We start from the raw sequence: 15,493 nt of genomic DNA, 5'->3' as shown, positions 1-15,493 counted from the left end.
TTTGTTGTCGTTTTAAGTAATTGGGAGTCAAATGCTCTTATTGTTTATTGGTGATAATGATTTATTTTCAAATAATGGAAGAAAAAGCAGTTTTACCAGCTTTGTCTCACCTTTCCAACCATTTCCTGGAGTGTTTTATAATGAGTAAATCTAACTTTACTCACAAGCTAAAGGTGAAGCTTTACAGGTATGCTTTACAATAAAGATAATACTCTTTTATGTATCATAACTGTGGGAAAGACATTAGCTATAAGAGTGTGGTTATGATTGTTTTGTCTGCTTGCAGGATGCAGATACAGTTTCACATGTATTTTCTGCTTAACATTGGAGGAACTACAAGTGTGGAGAGTGTAGTGCACATAAGGACACAAACACACACAGACTGTGAAACAAAAATTTCCAACCAGACTGGTCAGTACACACCTGGCAAACCTGATGCCACACCACTGATACTAAAACAATTCAAAGAGCCAAAAAAACAAAGAAATAATTTGAATACTACAACGCAAATGAAGCGTGTTTAATGAATGGATGCTGGTTTCATTTGGTCATCGGTCACATCAATAATTAGACATGAAGATTTGAACACAATTATGAAAACACCAAATACATCCAGTGGTTCAAAATTTGTAAAATGACCACATATTTATGACAGCTGAGAATGTGAAAAATCACCTAACCCTAAATGTAACTTTTGATCTCTGATGCTCGGTTTGAATTGCAAAAGTTTAACTTTGAACATTTTTCAATAAAAAAAAAAAAAAAAATCTTCCTGGAGTTCGATGCCAGCGTTGCCACACAGGTATGAAAGTGTATGTACAATTTCAAAATAATTCCAGAAATCTGCAAGTGTACTTCTTTAAAAAGTAAAAAACTGTTTGGTTTAGCTGTTCTGTACCTTTAAGCAGCCCCTGCACCGTCATCTGCAAATTAGTAATGCACACATATTGTTAAAATTGCACTCTCTCTTCAGAAATGCAAGAAAATGATTTGAAATCAGCATATTAAAAAATAACAACAATGTGCTTTACTACTTTTTTTTTCCAGCTTTTAATTTGTTTTCAGCAAATTCGGGTATAATTTCAATTATGTTTTCAGAACCTACCTGTACTTCTTTATACTTCAAAAACAGGAAGTATTTGGAGGGGATAATATAAACAATCTGCTCATTTGAAATGCAGAAGCACCGATATTAATGACGAACTAAAATCCAAGTTATTTTTTTTCCTTTGTTGGCAGCTTAATCTGCACTTTGATCACAGTAACCTGATGACATAAAGAGTTTAAACACAACAAAAAAACAAAAACAAATTGCGGACCTCCTCTTAACACAAAACATTACCACACCAGCTCAGGCACTGTGGAATATTCTTATATTCCTTTTCATCTACTGAGGGGATTGACATAATGTACACAAAAGCACCTGAAGCAAATGACTCACTCTAAGCAAATACAAGCTTAATGATGCTGTAGGAAAAAAATGGATCCTACAAACGGTATTGTCAGTACAGGCAAAGAGTTTTCTGCTGCATATTTTTCCTTTTTGCCACTGAGCTTCATTCATTCCACCAAAACTAATAAAAAAACCCATGCAAACGCCAAAAATTGACATCTTGCATGGCCGGGCCTTTACTACCATTAACAGTTTTACTACCGTTCGTCTAACCTGCAGCTGGCAAACAGCCCACGACAAATGTGCTGGTAGTTAAAACTACAGTGCTCAAAATGATATTGCTTTCCTTCAAAACAAACAAAGAAACATACATTTGTAAATCATTGTAAACCCTGACAGCCTCATAAAGATCATTCCATAATGAGTGCATTCATATTCAAAACGGGCACAGGTGCTTATTTGGATGATGACTTTATTTGTTTTATGAAATGGGAAGTAATTTCAGTTTCTACAGACTCTTATTATGTATTCATTTCATTTGCTCTCAGTAGTTCTTCAGGAAATACTGCTCTGGCACGGCAGCATCTGATCAATGCATGAAATCTATCACTGAAAACAAAGAATGATAAGATTTCTCTGACTGTCTAACAGAAATGCTGCGATTCTGATATGTACGAGCTCTTGTGCTCTTCGTGTGCCTCGTATTCGGTGCCCGTCTGCCGTCATGTGATCTGCCACGGTGTTCTGCTCCTGTATGGATGCCATCTGATGTGGTCAGATTGTGCTTTGCTCCTCTGTTACCCTGTTGGAGCAGTAATCCTGGACGGCTTTGGGGGAAAGAGAAAGAGGAGAGAAGAGAACGATGATAAAGGAGATTTGATGAAGCTGATAAATAAATGTGCGTCAATTGATGGTTTCAGTTAGGAGTGAATCAGCTGCTACGCAAACCACATTAGACTCCACAAACTTGATCTCATGCTTTAAGCATAATTGAATTTCGATACAACTCCTACTGTTCCTCTTTTGATTGGCTGCTTCCCATTTATACAGCGACCGCTTCCTCTTTCATTGTTTAATCAGGAATTGAGCCGTCAGCTAAATGATCCAGTCATCAAAACCGGCGGGGGTCTTCACTGGAAGGAGGAATACGCCTGACTGCGCATCTAACTTCCTTCTTAAGAAAAATGAAAACTATGACGTATGAGGTGCCAAAGGGTTTGTTTATAATGTGCAAATAAAGGGGTGGGAGTCATAAAATGCAGAACTCTATACTTGGCACATCTCCTGGATCCCTGCTCTGACTATCTGACCACTGTGTGCATTTACAGCTGAGAGAAAACAACATGACAGCTCTACAGTAACATCCTGAGCGGTGGGGATAGTGTTGACATTGCTGCAAGTGAGCTGAGAGGATTTCTTTTTGGTTCTTGTTGTTTTGGCAACAGTTTCACACCATCTTCCCATTCACCAGTTTTGGCATCCTGTGACTTCGCCCACTTCTCAAAACCTCTATTCTATTTGCAGGATTGCCAGCTGATGGTCAGAAGGGGATTTCCAGGCAAGTCCAGCTGACCTTGACGGCTACACTTAAGTCACACAAGATTTGTTTTGGCCTTTTATGGTTACTGATTGTACGATGCTCATTTGTGTGGGTGTCTTTCTAAAAACAAACTCACTTTTCACAATTTTCTGGTAGGCTTCCGCAGCGGGGGAGTCGGGCACCTCGCTCAGGAAAGACCTGCCCTCGTCACAGCTCCGTGCTATCCTGGGATCTAGAGGCACCTTTCCTAGGAGGGGTAGTTTGAGGTCTGCACACATTTTCTCAGCTCCCCCGGTTGAGGGAGGGAAGATCTGTGACGTATTCTACAAGGAAGAGTTTAAAGAAAAAAAATATGCATATATCAGCTAGGTACTTTCTTAATCTACACACGAGGAATTTGGGATTGATTAACTGTGTAAACACGACATTTTTCCACTGGGAATTCTAGCTCGAAGCTCAGGCCGTAACCCGGAAAACTAAAACACGCTGCACAGAGAGAGATCAGATTTAAAAGAGTTGCTTAAATGGCATCTCCCACTCTCCCACATTTTCTTGAAAGTGTGGTGATTTCACTGTTTAGTAATAGGACAGGACATTGTGGTCCTGTTATATCATCTCCCCTCCCAAAAATAAAATGTCAGATGTTGAATAGAAAGGAAACGGCATAAGGCCCTCCCTTAAAGGGATGTAAGAGCCTCAGGAAATTAAATCTAAAAGGAAAAAACACAAGACATAAAAATGTAGAGAAACAGAACTTTGTTGATTTGATTTTGTGCAAGGTGAGCTTGCTTGTGGTTGTGAAAATGAGTGCACTGTATCCTGTTCAGTGTATCTGCAGTATATCTGCACAGGATAGCAGACGAAGCCTCCTCACAACCTGGTTTTTTTTGTAATGAGCTAAAATAGCACAGATGCGAGCACATATTTCAGACCTCTTTGCTTCGTTCCTCTTTTCTGTGTGCTCCACTTCTTTACTTACCAGAACTAATCAAGCGTATGCTCGCAGTGCTTGTATACATTTCTCACCAGATTAGATCAGATTTGTAATTTTTTTTTGTCAATGTGGTTCTTGTTTTTGCTCAATTATCTTATCCAAAAAAACAAAACAAAAGACAAAAAAAGATGTAAAATGAACAGAGACATGGATCTGGTGCATTTTTAGCTTATCTGTGTTTTGCACAGGTGTGTGTGTGAGAGTGACCTTGCATTTAGGGCAGACAAAGCCGCTCATGTTCTCCACCACCCCGATGATCGGCATCTTAACCTTCTGACAGAATCGGATCTCCTTTCGCACGTCCTGCAACGACACCTCCTAGACAGACGTGGAAACAGGAACCACAGAAAGAGAAAGGCAAAAGCGAGGGCTGAAGTTTGTGTGTATGTGTGGGTGGAGATGGGGAGCATACGGTGGACAGGGAGGGGCACACACACACACACACACACTAGTCTGGCTTGTTTGTTTGGTAATTCCCACCGGGTGTGTGTGGTCGGTCGTGGGTTAGTGAGATCAGGCGGAATGAGGAAGTGTGTCTGTTGCTTTCTGACTTCACCGCACTGAGCTTAATCTAAGAAGCAGGAAATTGGTGCTTCACTTCACCAAGTACAATAAGAACTTTGACACAACTTATAGTGAGGTCTTCTTAACTGAGCACATGTAGGGTAAGCCACATTTATTGACAAGGCGCTAAATGTTCGCCACACTAAGAATCGTCAGCAGGAAACATGACTGACAGAACTAGTACGGCTGCTGGATCACAGTCGTTTTACTGTCTGCATGCAGGACAACATTGGGTTAACCTCCAAGTATTTGTGTGTAAATATCATGATGCCCTGCTGGCAGACATGTTGCTGCCCGTTCAGCAAAAACACCACCCTGTGCCTATCCTGTCTGTGGCTTTATCACACCAAAATCACCTTTACAAACCAGGTAACAAAAGCATGTGATGTCAGCAGGTGAAGCAAAACGCTTGTGTGCCGAGTTGACTTCCTATTAAATACAAAAATTTATAGGAAGCACGCCGTGGAAGACAACAATAGAACACTCTGAATTTATTTTTGTTCTGCACAGCTCTGTAGCATGCCATTTCTTTAACAGTTTGTTGTCTACAAACATGCCTGTAAAAAACCTGTATAACATTTTACTGTGCGATGGGCTCTCGCTTTTCTTTTTACGATGGTTTCATGATGGAACAGCATCCTCTGTTGGTTGTGGTATGCTAAAAGCATCTCAAAAGCAATTCATCTTCATTGACACTCGGCCACAGCGCCATGATTATGACCATGTGGAATTGCTTTATTGCCAACAGTAACAGCACCTGCACAGCAAATGTATTTGTCCCATATAATCCAACCTATTAAAACCTGTCATATCATATTTTTAAAACACTATTTTTGTGCATTAACGTGTGCATTCTAAGACAACCATGAGTGCGAGTGGATTCGCTGTAAAGCCCTTACTCTGGATGATCCACGGACTTGTGCATTTGCTGGTGCAAAATTCAAATTTCATCTGTGTTTACGTTTCATAGTGGGCTGAAAAAGCAGGGGTCTCAAGGACATCCTAAACATGTCAGTATATTGTAAAGCCATAAAGGGGCAGCACCACCAATTCCACAAACCAGCAGCAGCATTAGTCATAACAGAAGGCAGCTGCATACGGCAAGATGCAACGAGCTGAGTTTTTTTTTTGTGGTAAGCCAGTTGCCTACCTGTGGTTTTCAGAGTCAATACTACATGACTGAAATGACTCAACTTGTATACAGAAGTTCAGGTTGTTAAAATCATTTGGGGGGAATTTAGGGAATCACCAAGCGAAGTCCGTTGGACTGAAAGCAGACATATCTGCAGGTCAAATTTCAATTTAAGGCTGATAGCAGGTAGTTTTCATAAGTATTTGAATACATGTTTATAGATTATTCTTTTTAAAGCTGCAATTGTTAACGTAAAATAGCTGAGCTAAAACTGAGTAAGTTTTTAATAACACTGAAACCTCTGAGTGAGAGTTAGAGAGCTTTTAGGACACACAGCTTGAGCTATGCAGCTAAACGTCGGGCTGCTAAACGTCGGGCTGCTAAAGTTTCAGTTTCAAATGAGCTCACAGACGGTTCAGAGTTAACTGAAAGATGCTGAAGTTTAGCTGCAGGTGTGTGTGCGAGCATTAAGGGGGTATCTTGAAATATAATGACTGGAATTTCCTTGTCTGGTTGTCTTTCTAAGAACTATAACTGACAGCATATTCAAACAAAAATGAGCTTTTCATAAAGTCGGAGGTTTCTTCCTGTGAAAAAGGAGCTTATCATTCCCGTTGTCGCCAAGTGCTCACTCACATGGGGTCGTTTGATTATTGGGGTTTCTTTCAATAACATCGTTGAGATTTATAGAAATAAAACTGAACTGAATTTCCCCCAAACTGCAAATATAACGGTGTACAGAAAGAGTTGAACGCGCACGGGCAGAAATGTTGAGAGCGCAAGCAACACATTGCGAGCAAGCGCAAATGCAAAAAACTGAGCGAGAGGGGCTGTTATTGTGTGTGTGTGTGTGTGTGTGTGTGTGTGTATATAATAGCAAACACTGAAATACATTTTCGCACGCAGCTATGAATTTTGCTGAAATTCAATGAATTACTCCTCAAAATGCAACACTTGCGCTCAATTTTTTTTTTAACGTGCGCTCAGAATAGTGGCACAAAAGTAACGCCATACTCTAAGCCCTGGATAGCTGAAGTTTTAGCCACGTCGCCTTTGTTATTTCCATGTTCAGCTGGGTGAAAGGGCTTTAAGCATCTGATTAGCATTAGGTTACAAATGTTTTCATGGTGGTCATCCTGGAGTTTGTGTGTCTTCATTGAGCATGACTGCCTATGTGTGAAAACAGACATGAACATGAAACCCAGCGGCTCATAACTGGACATGTATGAGGATGATTGGCTGCTCATCAGTCAAACAACATCTGAGAATGTTTTAAAACCCTAGATTGCACCACAGCAGCGTTTTCAAAGGTTATTGACTTTAAAAAGCCCCCATAGAGCACTTCATATACTAACGTAAACCTGCTCACACTAAAGCCGAGACTTGTACCTGTGGTGTGGTGATGATGATGGCTCCATCAACATGGGTGGCGCTTAGGTACTGGACGATGGACAGGTGTTCGTCAGAGGTGCCGGGTGGAGTGTCTACGATGAGGTAATCCAGTTCCCCCCAGTCCACATCCCTTAAAAACTGCTTAATGATCCCTGATTGGACACAAGCACCACACAGGTTGTTGCTATGTGAGATCTGGAAACATGAGCATCTCACATACACACATCACATTACCGCACCATTTTTCTTGGGTCCTCTCCAGATCACAGCATCATCGGGACTACTTAGCAGGAAGCCAATAGACATGACTGCCAGGTTGTCCTCCACATACTGCAACACAACGCAGAGGCCCCTGTTTTATTATGCTTAAATAAGGAAAATAATTTAAAAAAATAAATAAATCGTTCAAATCAGCTCACCACAGGGGACCATCCAGAGCCACTCTGGTGAACCTACACAGGAGACGACAGAAAGACAGCTCAATCTTTGTGTCCATGTGAGATTATGATTAAAATGTTGCACCAATAGATATAACAGCCGTTTCTGACAGCTGCCTACTGACTTACTTGCTCTCCCTCTAAACCCATGATCCTTGGAATGGATGGACCACAGATGTCTACATCAAGCAGGGCAATCTAAAAAAAGGAAAAAGAAAGTGGAAGCATGAAAAGTCGGCAGTCCAGTATAATGAAGGCACATCAAAACAATGGGGCTGTATCCCAGCACTAGGAGCCATCCTAAAGCATTGCTTTTTCAGCATTTTCTCTGAGGAACTGCTAAAACTTTGGGAAGTGGAATGTTTTGCGTGGGAGTGTCCAGTTGATCCCCTTACTATGGATGACATCATTGTGAATGAACCTTTGTACTCCAGTGGTTTATGGGTAACAGTCAAAGATAAAAACTCCTGCTAAGTCTAACATGAGATTTTCTTTCAACTAAGAAATAATGATTTACGCAAACTACACTAAGTTTTCATATGTCACATTCACCTATATTCAGCCTAAGAAACAACTTTATGTAATACAGTGGTCCCTCGCTATAACGCGATCCCTTTACCTTTCGCAGCCTCGCTGTTTCGCAGATTTGCTTTGTGCAATTTTGCATGCTTCTCCCCCCAGCGAATTATGTTCTGTGTCCTGATTGGCTGTAGCCATTGTCACTCAATCTCATGCCGCGTCTCCTCTACAGTATAGAATGGGTTCAGCTTGTCAAATTTACATAAATCTTTGATCGCTAGCAGTGTGACTCTGAAGTGCTGCACTGTATGTAAGTTTTCTCCCCAACAAACACAACAGTGTCGACGAAACGTTTTGCACCGTCAAAGGCAACCGCGGGTGCCTTTGGTTTCATTCTATAATACTGAAGTTAGCTCTCTACCGAGGTTTGAAAGTGTTTAAACAAGAGAGAAAAGTGTGAAAATCATGCCATCAAGTACATTCAGGTCTGACGAGCAGGTTTTTGGTTTGATCATTAATTCTGGCGAACTGCACAGATATTGCAAATTCATCAAAGTATTTTAAGCCGTGCAGATTTAAGGAAAGCGACATCTCTGGTATGACTGGATTGCCAGTTTGACACTAACAAAGTGTTTTTAACAGAATATTTTAAAAGAAGACAGTGGTGTACATCTTACGGAAGAAAGATGAGGACAGACTTCTTAATGCAAATTAGAAAATTCTAGAAAAATGCCCTGACAGATGTCTAAAAAACTGATTCTCCCACACATACCTCCGGGTGAGACAGCAATAGTCAATATGAGATACTTTTTTTTTTTTAAAGAAATGTACATAAACTTAACAATATATACAATGATTTCTATTGAGATGCCTCTGATGCAGGACCGGAGCCTGACTTTCATTAAATTTAAAGTGCTGTTGAGCACTTTGCCATCAGAGGCTAAGATATTACCGCCGATATTAGAAACTTTACTCTGAAAACAACGAGGAAACTTTACTTTAAGAGCAAAGAAGAAATTTGTTAGATTTAGTTCTTCAGGCTTCCTGAAGTCTTTCACAGTTTTATCTTTGGACACTGGCTGCTTTTTCACTAATCTTCACTCCCGCCCTTCTCCCTGATCCCTCTCAGAGGAATGTGTTTTTGGTTTGTTCAGCCACTTAACACTGACCTATGAATCATTCAAGCATATTTTATCTTTATGCACTTTCTTATTAGGGGCCTGTCACAAAAACACATGATTTGTTCCCATTACTTTAGTTGAATCCACAAAAAATCCCCAAAACAAACATGAGACAGTTTGACAGGAATAAAATAGGATTTTTGCACCAACATGGTGATTCACAAATAAATCCAGCAACGGCCTGACACAGGACCCAAGATATGAATCTGCCCCTCCAGTTTATCCATCTACGGTTCATTGAAGGCTCATCATGGTTTCAGTGAAACGGTGGCGGTCAAGAAGCTACTCTTTGGAAATGAGCTTGTGGCAGTAATTTGATAAGAATGAGAGATACTGTTAGATAAACTAGGACAAGAGGCTAACATACTACCTCCAATATTAAAAACTTTACTGTGGGGGAAAAAAACAACTCAACTCTTCCAGAGTAAAGAAGAAATTTGTTAGATTTAGAAAGTGGAAATGTTCAATAGTTTATCGGTGGACACGAATAAAAAGAAGCAGAATTATGCTGAATATTGTTAATAAGTTGTGAGATGTAGGATTGTCTGCTTCATTTTAGTTCGTTGCTGCAATAATGAAGTGAATTCTTATAGATTTCAAAGTCAGTTTATGATGATTTATGATTTTCTCTCTCAGCTCATTTGAGAAACGGCATCAGAAAAGTTGTCCAGCACTTCATCTCACGCGGGAGACAGAGCAGGAGATATGGAATTAAAAACTCAGATAACTGATGCAGATTTACAGCTGAAAATGTTTTTATATAAAACAGCGATCCCACCACCTGCCTGTTTGTACAGGTCCAATAAAACTACTGGTGGCGGACAGTGGTACCCCTCAGCCTCCTAGCAGATACATCTGTGGTGCCAGTTTTAAAATCTTAGTTGACGTCCTTCTTGAGTTATCACACATGGGCGTCCATGTCGCCGTCCGGCAGGAAGCCAGCAATGATCCCATCAGCCTTTTATGGCTGCAAGTTAATAAAACCTTTAATGACTGGGTAATGCTTTAATGAGCCCTGTGTTAGCCGTGTCACCAAGACAGGTGTCAGTAATAATGCCAATAATAATAAATATTTGTACATCAAGGGATGTGTGCAGTAAATTATAGGTAGTGATGGAGGCAATGAGATAAGGTGGGTTTAATGTGTGAAAGAGTGCTGCATCTGTAAGGTTTGCTTACTGGCTTGCTGCTGGTGTCAGTTCTGTTATTAATAATTATAATAATAATTCCACTGCATTCCACTGTTAATAACAGGTTGTGATTATGTGATTAACATTGTATAATACTATCGGAAAAAAGTGAAACGAAAAACAGCAGCTGAGCAAAATTTATCAGCCTGGGACTGAGAGCTGTCCTGCTCATGTCAACAATCGAGTGTCAAGTTCGCTGCTTACAGCAAACATACATGTAGCACTCACTCTGCAACTGATGCAAGACAAATAAAAACATTAATTTGATTAACATTAATTAAACACTGTTGCCATGTTCAACTTGAAACTGTGAAAGCTACACAACAAACTGGCGTATAAAGAGATATATCTCACAGAAAAACTGCAGGAGACATAGACTAATAACCTGAGGCATCTAACTCCATCCTACTGGTTAATATAATCTATCATTGTTTTGAATGGAACTAATAAATTTCTTCCTTGATTAAGCTGTGGCTTCTTTTAGAGTGATAGCACTGTGTTCCTTGTTATCGCTGGGTTTCAATGATCGATTTTCCAATTCAAATCAATTTTAGCTTGAATAAAGCGATATTGATTTAAACCCTGAATTGATTTTTAAATATAAATGTATTTTGCCAGAAACGCCAGAATCTCAGGTTAAAGCTAAAACAGCAAATGCGAGCAGGTAAACAGATTCCACACAAAGCTCCACACAGTGAGTTGTCGGCTTTCTCACCCGACAGCACGGACACGGACACACCGTCGGTGCTGATAGCTCACAGCTCACTGATTATAAAGCTGCAGGTTTTGTCTCTCTCAGACCAAAATTCACTGAAGCAGCAGCAAAAGAAGATCCTTCTTACTATTGCTGTTTTTCTTCCACCACGATAAAAATCACACTTCCCGCACAGCTCTTTCTCTCTCTCAGTGTACTTCAAGAACAGCTTCCCATCTCAAATATCTGTTTTCTGCATTATTTGCTTGCTTATTACGCACAAGTCTACCGTTGTGTACAGCGTGTCGGCGACAAGAAAGCCTCATTTCTTCTGTTCAATACCGAAGAAATTTAAACTTTTTAAAATTATACCAAATTGCAAAATGTTTAGCTGTGTCTCTAATAAAACCTCTGTAACTTTGCTCTGCTTCACTTCAGCAGCATCAGGTATGTTGATTCATGTTTTTTTCAGCTTATTATCTATTACAGAATATTTTTAATGTTTTTAAATTAATTTAATCATCTGCTATAAAAAGCCAGGCCAGGAACACCTTCATGTTTTTCTGTGCTTTATCCCCAGTTACTTTGACACAAAGGAATCTGCTGTGATGCTCACACCTCTGATGAAGTCTCACAAAAGTCAATACTGATAAATGATCAGAATTAAAATATTTCTGACTGTCTGAGGCAAAATTTCCCAGATTCAAATCGAATCGGGACCCTGTGAATCCGAATCAAACCGATTATAGAAATCAGTGACGACCCACAGCCATGTTCCTTGTGTAACACAATTTACTTTCAGAATTCAAATATATTGTTACTCTATGTCTGCAGTGACCTCTAGTGGTCAGTGTATTTTATGAGAGCATCAGGATTTACACACACTAGCTACTTTGGACACCACTTGTTAATCCAAATCTGTAAATATAATAGCCAATCACACGGCAGCATTTAGTCAATGCAACCTACTGAATTTCAAACAAGCGGCAGTTCTCTGAGTGAAAATGCTTGTTGAGGTCAGAGGTAGAAGGAGAACCGACCGACCACGCTAACAGGAAGGGAACAGTAACAAAAATAACCACTCATTAACCACTCGTTGTGGGTGGCTGTAGCTCAGGCGGTAGAAATCATCTCAAACTCGATTCTTGAACATGACAATTACTGAGATTCTGTATTACCTCCTTTGTGGTGTCACTTGCCAGAGCGTGAGCCAAGTGAGCGCTAAAGGTGCTCTTCCCCACACCTCCTTTTCCAGACAACACGAGGATCTTGTGTTTGACTGTTGACAGCTTCTCTCCTATCTCTGCTATAGCTGCAGACACACGGGAACGAGATGTTTTAAGCTCTTAACTAATCCCCTAATGTATCTGCTGAAGCCCAAATATGTATCAAAATATTAAAGTGATGAGATAATAGCACACGGTCTTACCAGGGTCAGGGGCTTTTGTGGCTCCAGAGGCACAGAGTTCCTGGTTGGGACAGCCCTGGCATGGTGCAGACTTGCCAGCTTGCTCACTTGTTGTACCCGGACAGTCTAACAAGGATAAAACAGAATCCAGTCATCAAGATCTGAGCACCTTAAAGAGACCTAAATATCCTAGATCTGCTTCGAGTGGTTGTCGTTAAAATAAAATGTGGTTGAACAAAATATCTAGAATCTCTGCAAAGTCTGATTGGCGCTTGACTGTCTTTAATATTCTTTCAAAAATGCTTTCAAACAGATGTCATCATAACTTTGAGATTTTAATGATTTCTTTGAACTGTTCCTTTTCCACGGTGGGACAATTGTACAGCACACATCTGCCTTTAGAAACAATAACTAATTGCACAATTTTGAATTTATTTTGGATTTTTCTTTAATCCATACAGGGTCAGAAATACATATAGCATCAAATATATACACACACACATTCATTTTAATGTTTTATAGATGATGCTTAACCTCCTAGGACCTGGCATCCACATATGTGGACATCGCATTTTGGGTAATTTAGACTAAAATACTCAATTTTGCTCTACATGGGCCTGATATCCACTTACGAGGACATTATACTGCTACTGTTCTATGAAAATTTTAAACGAATATCCTCATATGTGGCTCTTATTTTTCTTAAAAACAAAAATAAGGTTAAAAAAAAATCTGGTAATTCTTCGTTTTTACATTCATCGGGCCCCAATATGACCAAATATCAAAGAGAAATTAAAAATGCATACTGTGGAAGAGTTCGGGTCTTAGGAGGTTAAGGTTCTACACTGTCTTTTAACTTGACGAGGCCAAGGCCTGTTAACTCATTAGTGATCACGATTGACTAAAACTAGTAGTTTGTTGTTGCTTGCATAAAAATGATTTTGACAGCATTCAGTAGACTGACCAACACTCAGAACAATGGGAAAGTCCCAGGAACTCAGTGAAGACCTAATAAGGAGAATTTTAAATCTACACATATTGAGAAGGTCTCTTGGAGCCATTTCTAAACAGCTGCAGCTTCCAAGATCTCAGTTTAAAGAATTCTATGTAATTGCCAATTTTGCCAATATCTGAAAAAAATACCCAAAACCGTGACCCTCAGGTGAGAAATTGGTTCAGATGTTCAGGAACAATGCAGGAACTAAGGGTCAAGTCTGCCGTAAAGTGGAAACTGCTAAAACACCAACATCACTATTCACAGTAAAGCGAGTTTTAATGTGAGGGTGCCAACTAAGAAAGAAGTCCCTGCTCCAAAATCCACACCTTCAAACTTGACTGAAATTTATGAAGCGGACAAAATTATGAAGAAGGAGGATTACCTCCCAAGTCTTCAACTTCACCTTACGTCAGCAGCTAATCTGGTAGCAGTTGGGTGTTCTAACAGGACAATGAAGCCAAACACACAAACTGGTTTTGGAATGGATAAAACAGACTAATATTAAGTCTTCCCGAAGCCCGAACCTCAACCCTACTGAAAATTACTACTTTAAAAGCCAGGTCAAACAAATTTAAATGCTCTCTAGCAATCCTGCCCAGAAGAGCGGTCAAATATCCAGAAAGATTTGTTCTAGAAGATTCTTGATGGGTACCTTATTACATCTAGTTTTGCTAAGGGATCGTGTAATACCAAAAGAAAAGCTGCTCTCATGCGAGGGTCCCTTAAAATCATTTATATACAGCTTAATATAACATTCAGCCAAGAGATTACTAAAATGACTTTATTAAAACTTATTCACATAATAAATTATACAACTGCGTAGAAGACTGTCATCATGACTCAGCAAAACTGGAAGACGTACTGCGATACCTGTTCAAATTCCCTTGTGTGGATATTATGCGCATTTTGACCACAGCAATAAAAACAAACAAACAAACATTTTAGTGATACATCAAACGATTTCTGATAAGCTTCTAAATAAGCATCATCTTCAACTTTCCGAATATCCCGAATTCAACGTGTAATAAATTCATTAAATTAAATTACAACACCTTGAAAATTAATTTATCTAAAACATCCTTATTAATGTCCTTTCAAACACAGACTCAAAGCTATTAATGTTGATAATTCCAACAGAGAGGAACAACCGCCATGTGTTTAACAATCACCGCGACCTTACAGTTAAAAGTAAATTCCCTACATCCACACACAACTTGAACAACATGACTGAGGTATTAAAACTGAAGAAAAGTAAGTTTAAAGGCTTACGCTCTGGAACATTTTCTGGTACGTCTGCCATGTTTGCAAGGTGTCCTCCAATTAAAGTCTTCCCCTCCAAACGTTCCGGATACGCAACGTGAAACGTCGATTCTATTCTTCTTGTACAGTTTTAAACAGTTGTATCGAGGGACTGTGACAACAGCACTCAATGTACTCAATACAGTACTGAGCACAACAATAAATATGGAAATAAACAAATAACTCCATACATACATACATACATACATACATACATACATACATACATACATACATACATACATACATACATACATACATACATAAACAATAGATATATCATTTGTACCGGTCTTGTGAATACAAACACTCAGGATCGGTTTGAGGAATTTTTCCTTACATACATCAGCTTGTGAGGCTTTATTTCGAGCATGTTACAATCGTAAAGCAGCTAGATAAAAACTAAAACAAAACAAAAACATAAGAAAGGAAAAAAGGAAAAGGATAGGACATAAGGAAATTATAACAAGAAAACATGATACATTAAAGAAGCAGGAAGAAGCATATTCTTATTTTATCCAGTATTCTCCACTATTTGTTATTAATTATGATCACTGTTACTTCCTGTTTATATCCTGTTTATATCCTGTCCAAATCCCGCGAAAAGCAACAACAAGACACTGGCCACTAGAGATCACTGTAGACATAGTATAACAATTGCAAATTCTAAAACTACTACTGTAACCGGTCACAAGATTTTCAAAAAAACCTTGAGGTCAAGGTCACTGAGATTTGAACTCGTCTAAGATTTTT

The 15,493-nt window shown here is 39.4% G+C and overlaps 1 protein-coding gene across 1 annotated transcript; it reads right to left on the bottom strand.

The window, feature by feature from the left end:
* Positions 1 to 1,848: 1,848 nt before the first annotated feature.
* On the bottom strand, positions 1,849 to 14,814 carry nubp1 (nucleotide binding protein 1 (MinD homolog, E. coli)). Its single transcript, XM_005943614.2, has 10 exons — positions 14,711 to 14,814; positions 12,466 to 12,570; positions 12,215 to 12,348; positions 7,582 to 7,650; positions 7,435 to 7,467; positions 7,255 to 7,345; positions 7,013 to 7,167; positions 4,135 to 4,245; positions 3,070 to 3,256; positions 1,849 to 2,220 (listed from the first exon to the last, which is right to left on the bottom strand). The coding sequence occupies exons 1-10, from the start codon at positions 14,739 to 14,741 to the stop codon at positions 2,168 to 2,170; spliced, it is 969 nt and encodes a 322-aa protein (XP_005943676.1). The 5' UTR covers positions 14,742 to 14,814; the 3' UTR covers positions 1,849 to 2,167.
* Positions 14,815 to 15,493: the final 679 nt, after the last annotated feature.

This window comes from Haplochromis burtoni, unplaced genomic scaffold, assembly GCF_018398535.1.
Source record: "Haplochromis burtoni strain Fernald_Lab_line unplaced genomic scaffold, NCSU_Asbu1 Contig_379, whole genome shotgun sequence".
NCBI lineage: Eukaryota > Metazoa > Chordata > Actinopteri > Cichliformes > Cichlidae > Haplochromis > Haplochromis burtoni.
This window is presented reverse-complemented; position numbering and strand designations above follow the sequence as displayed.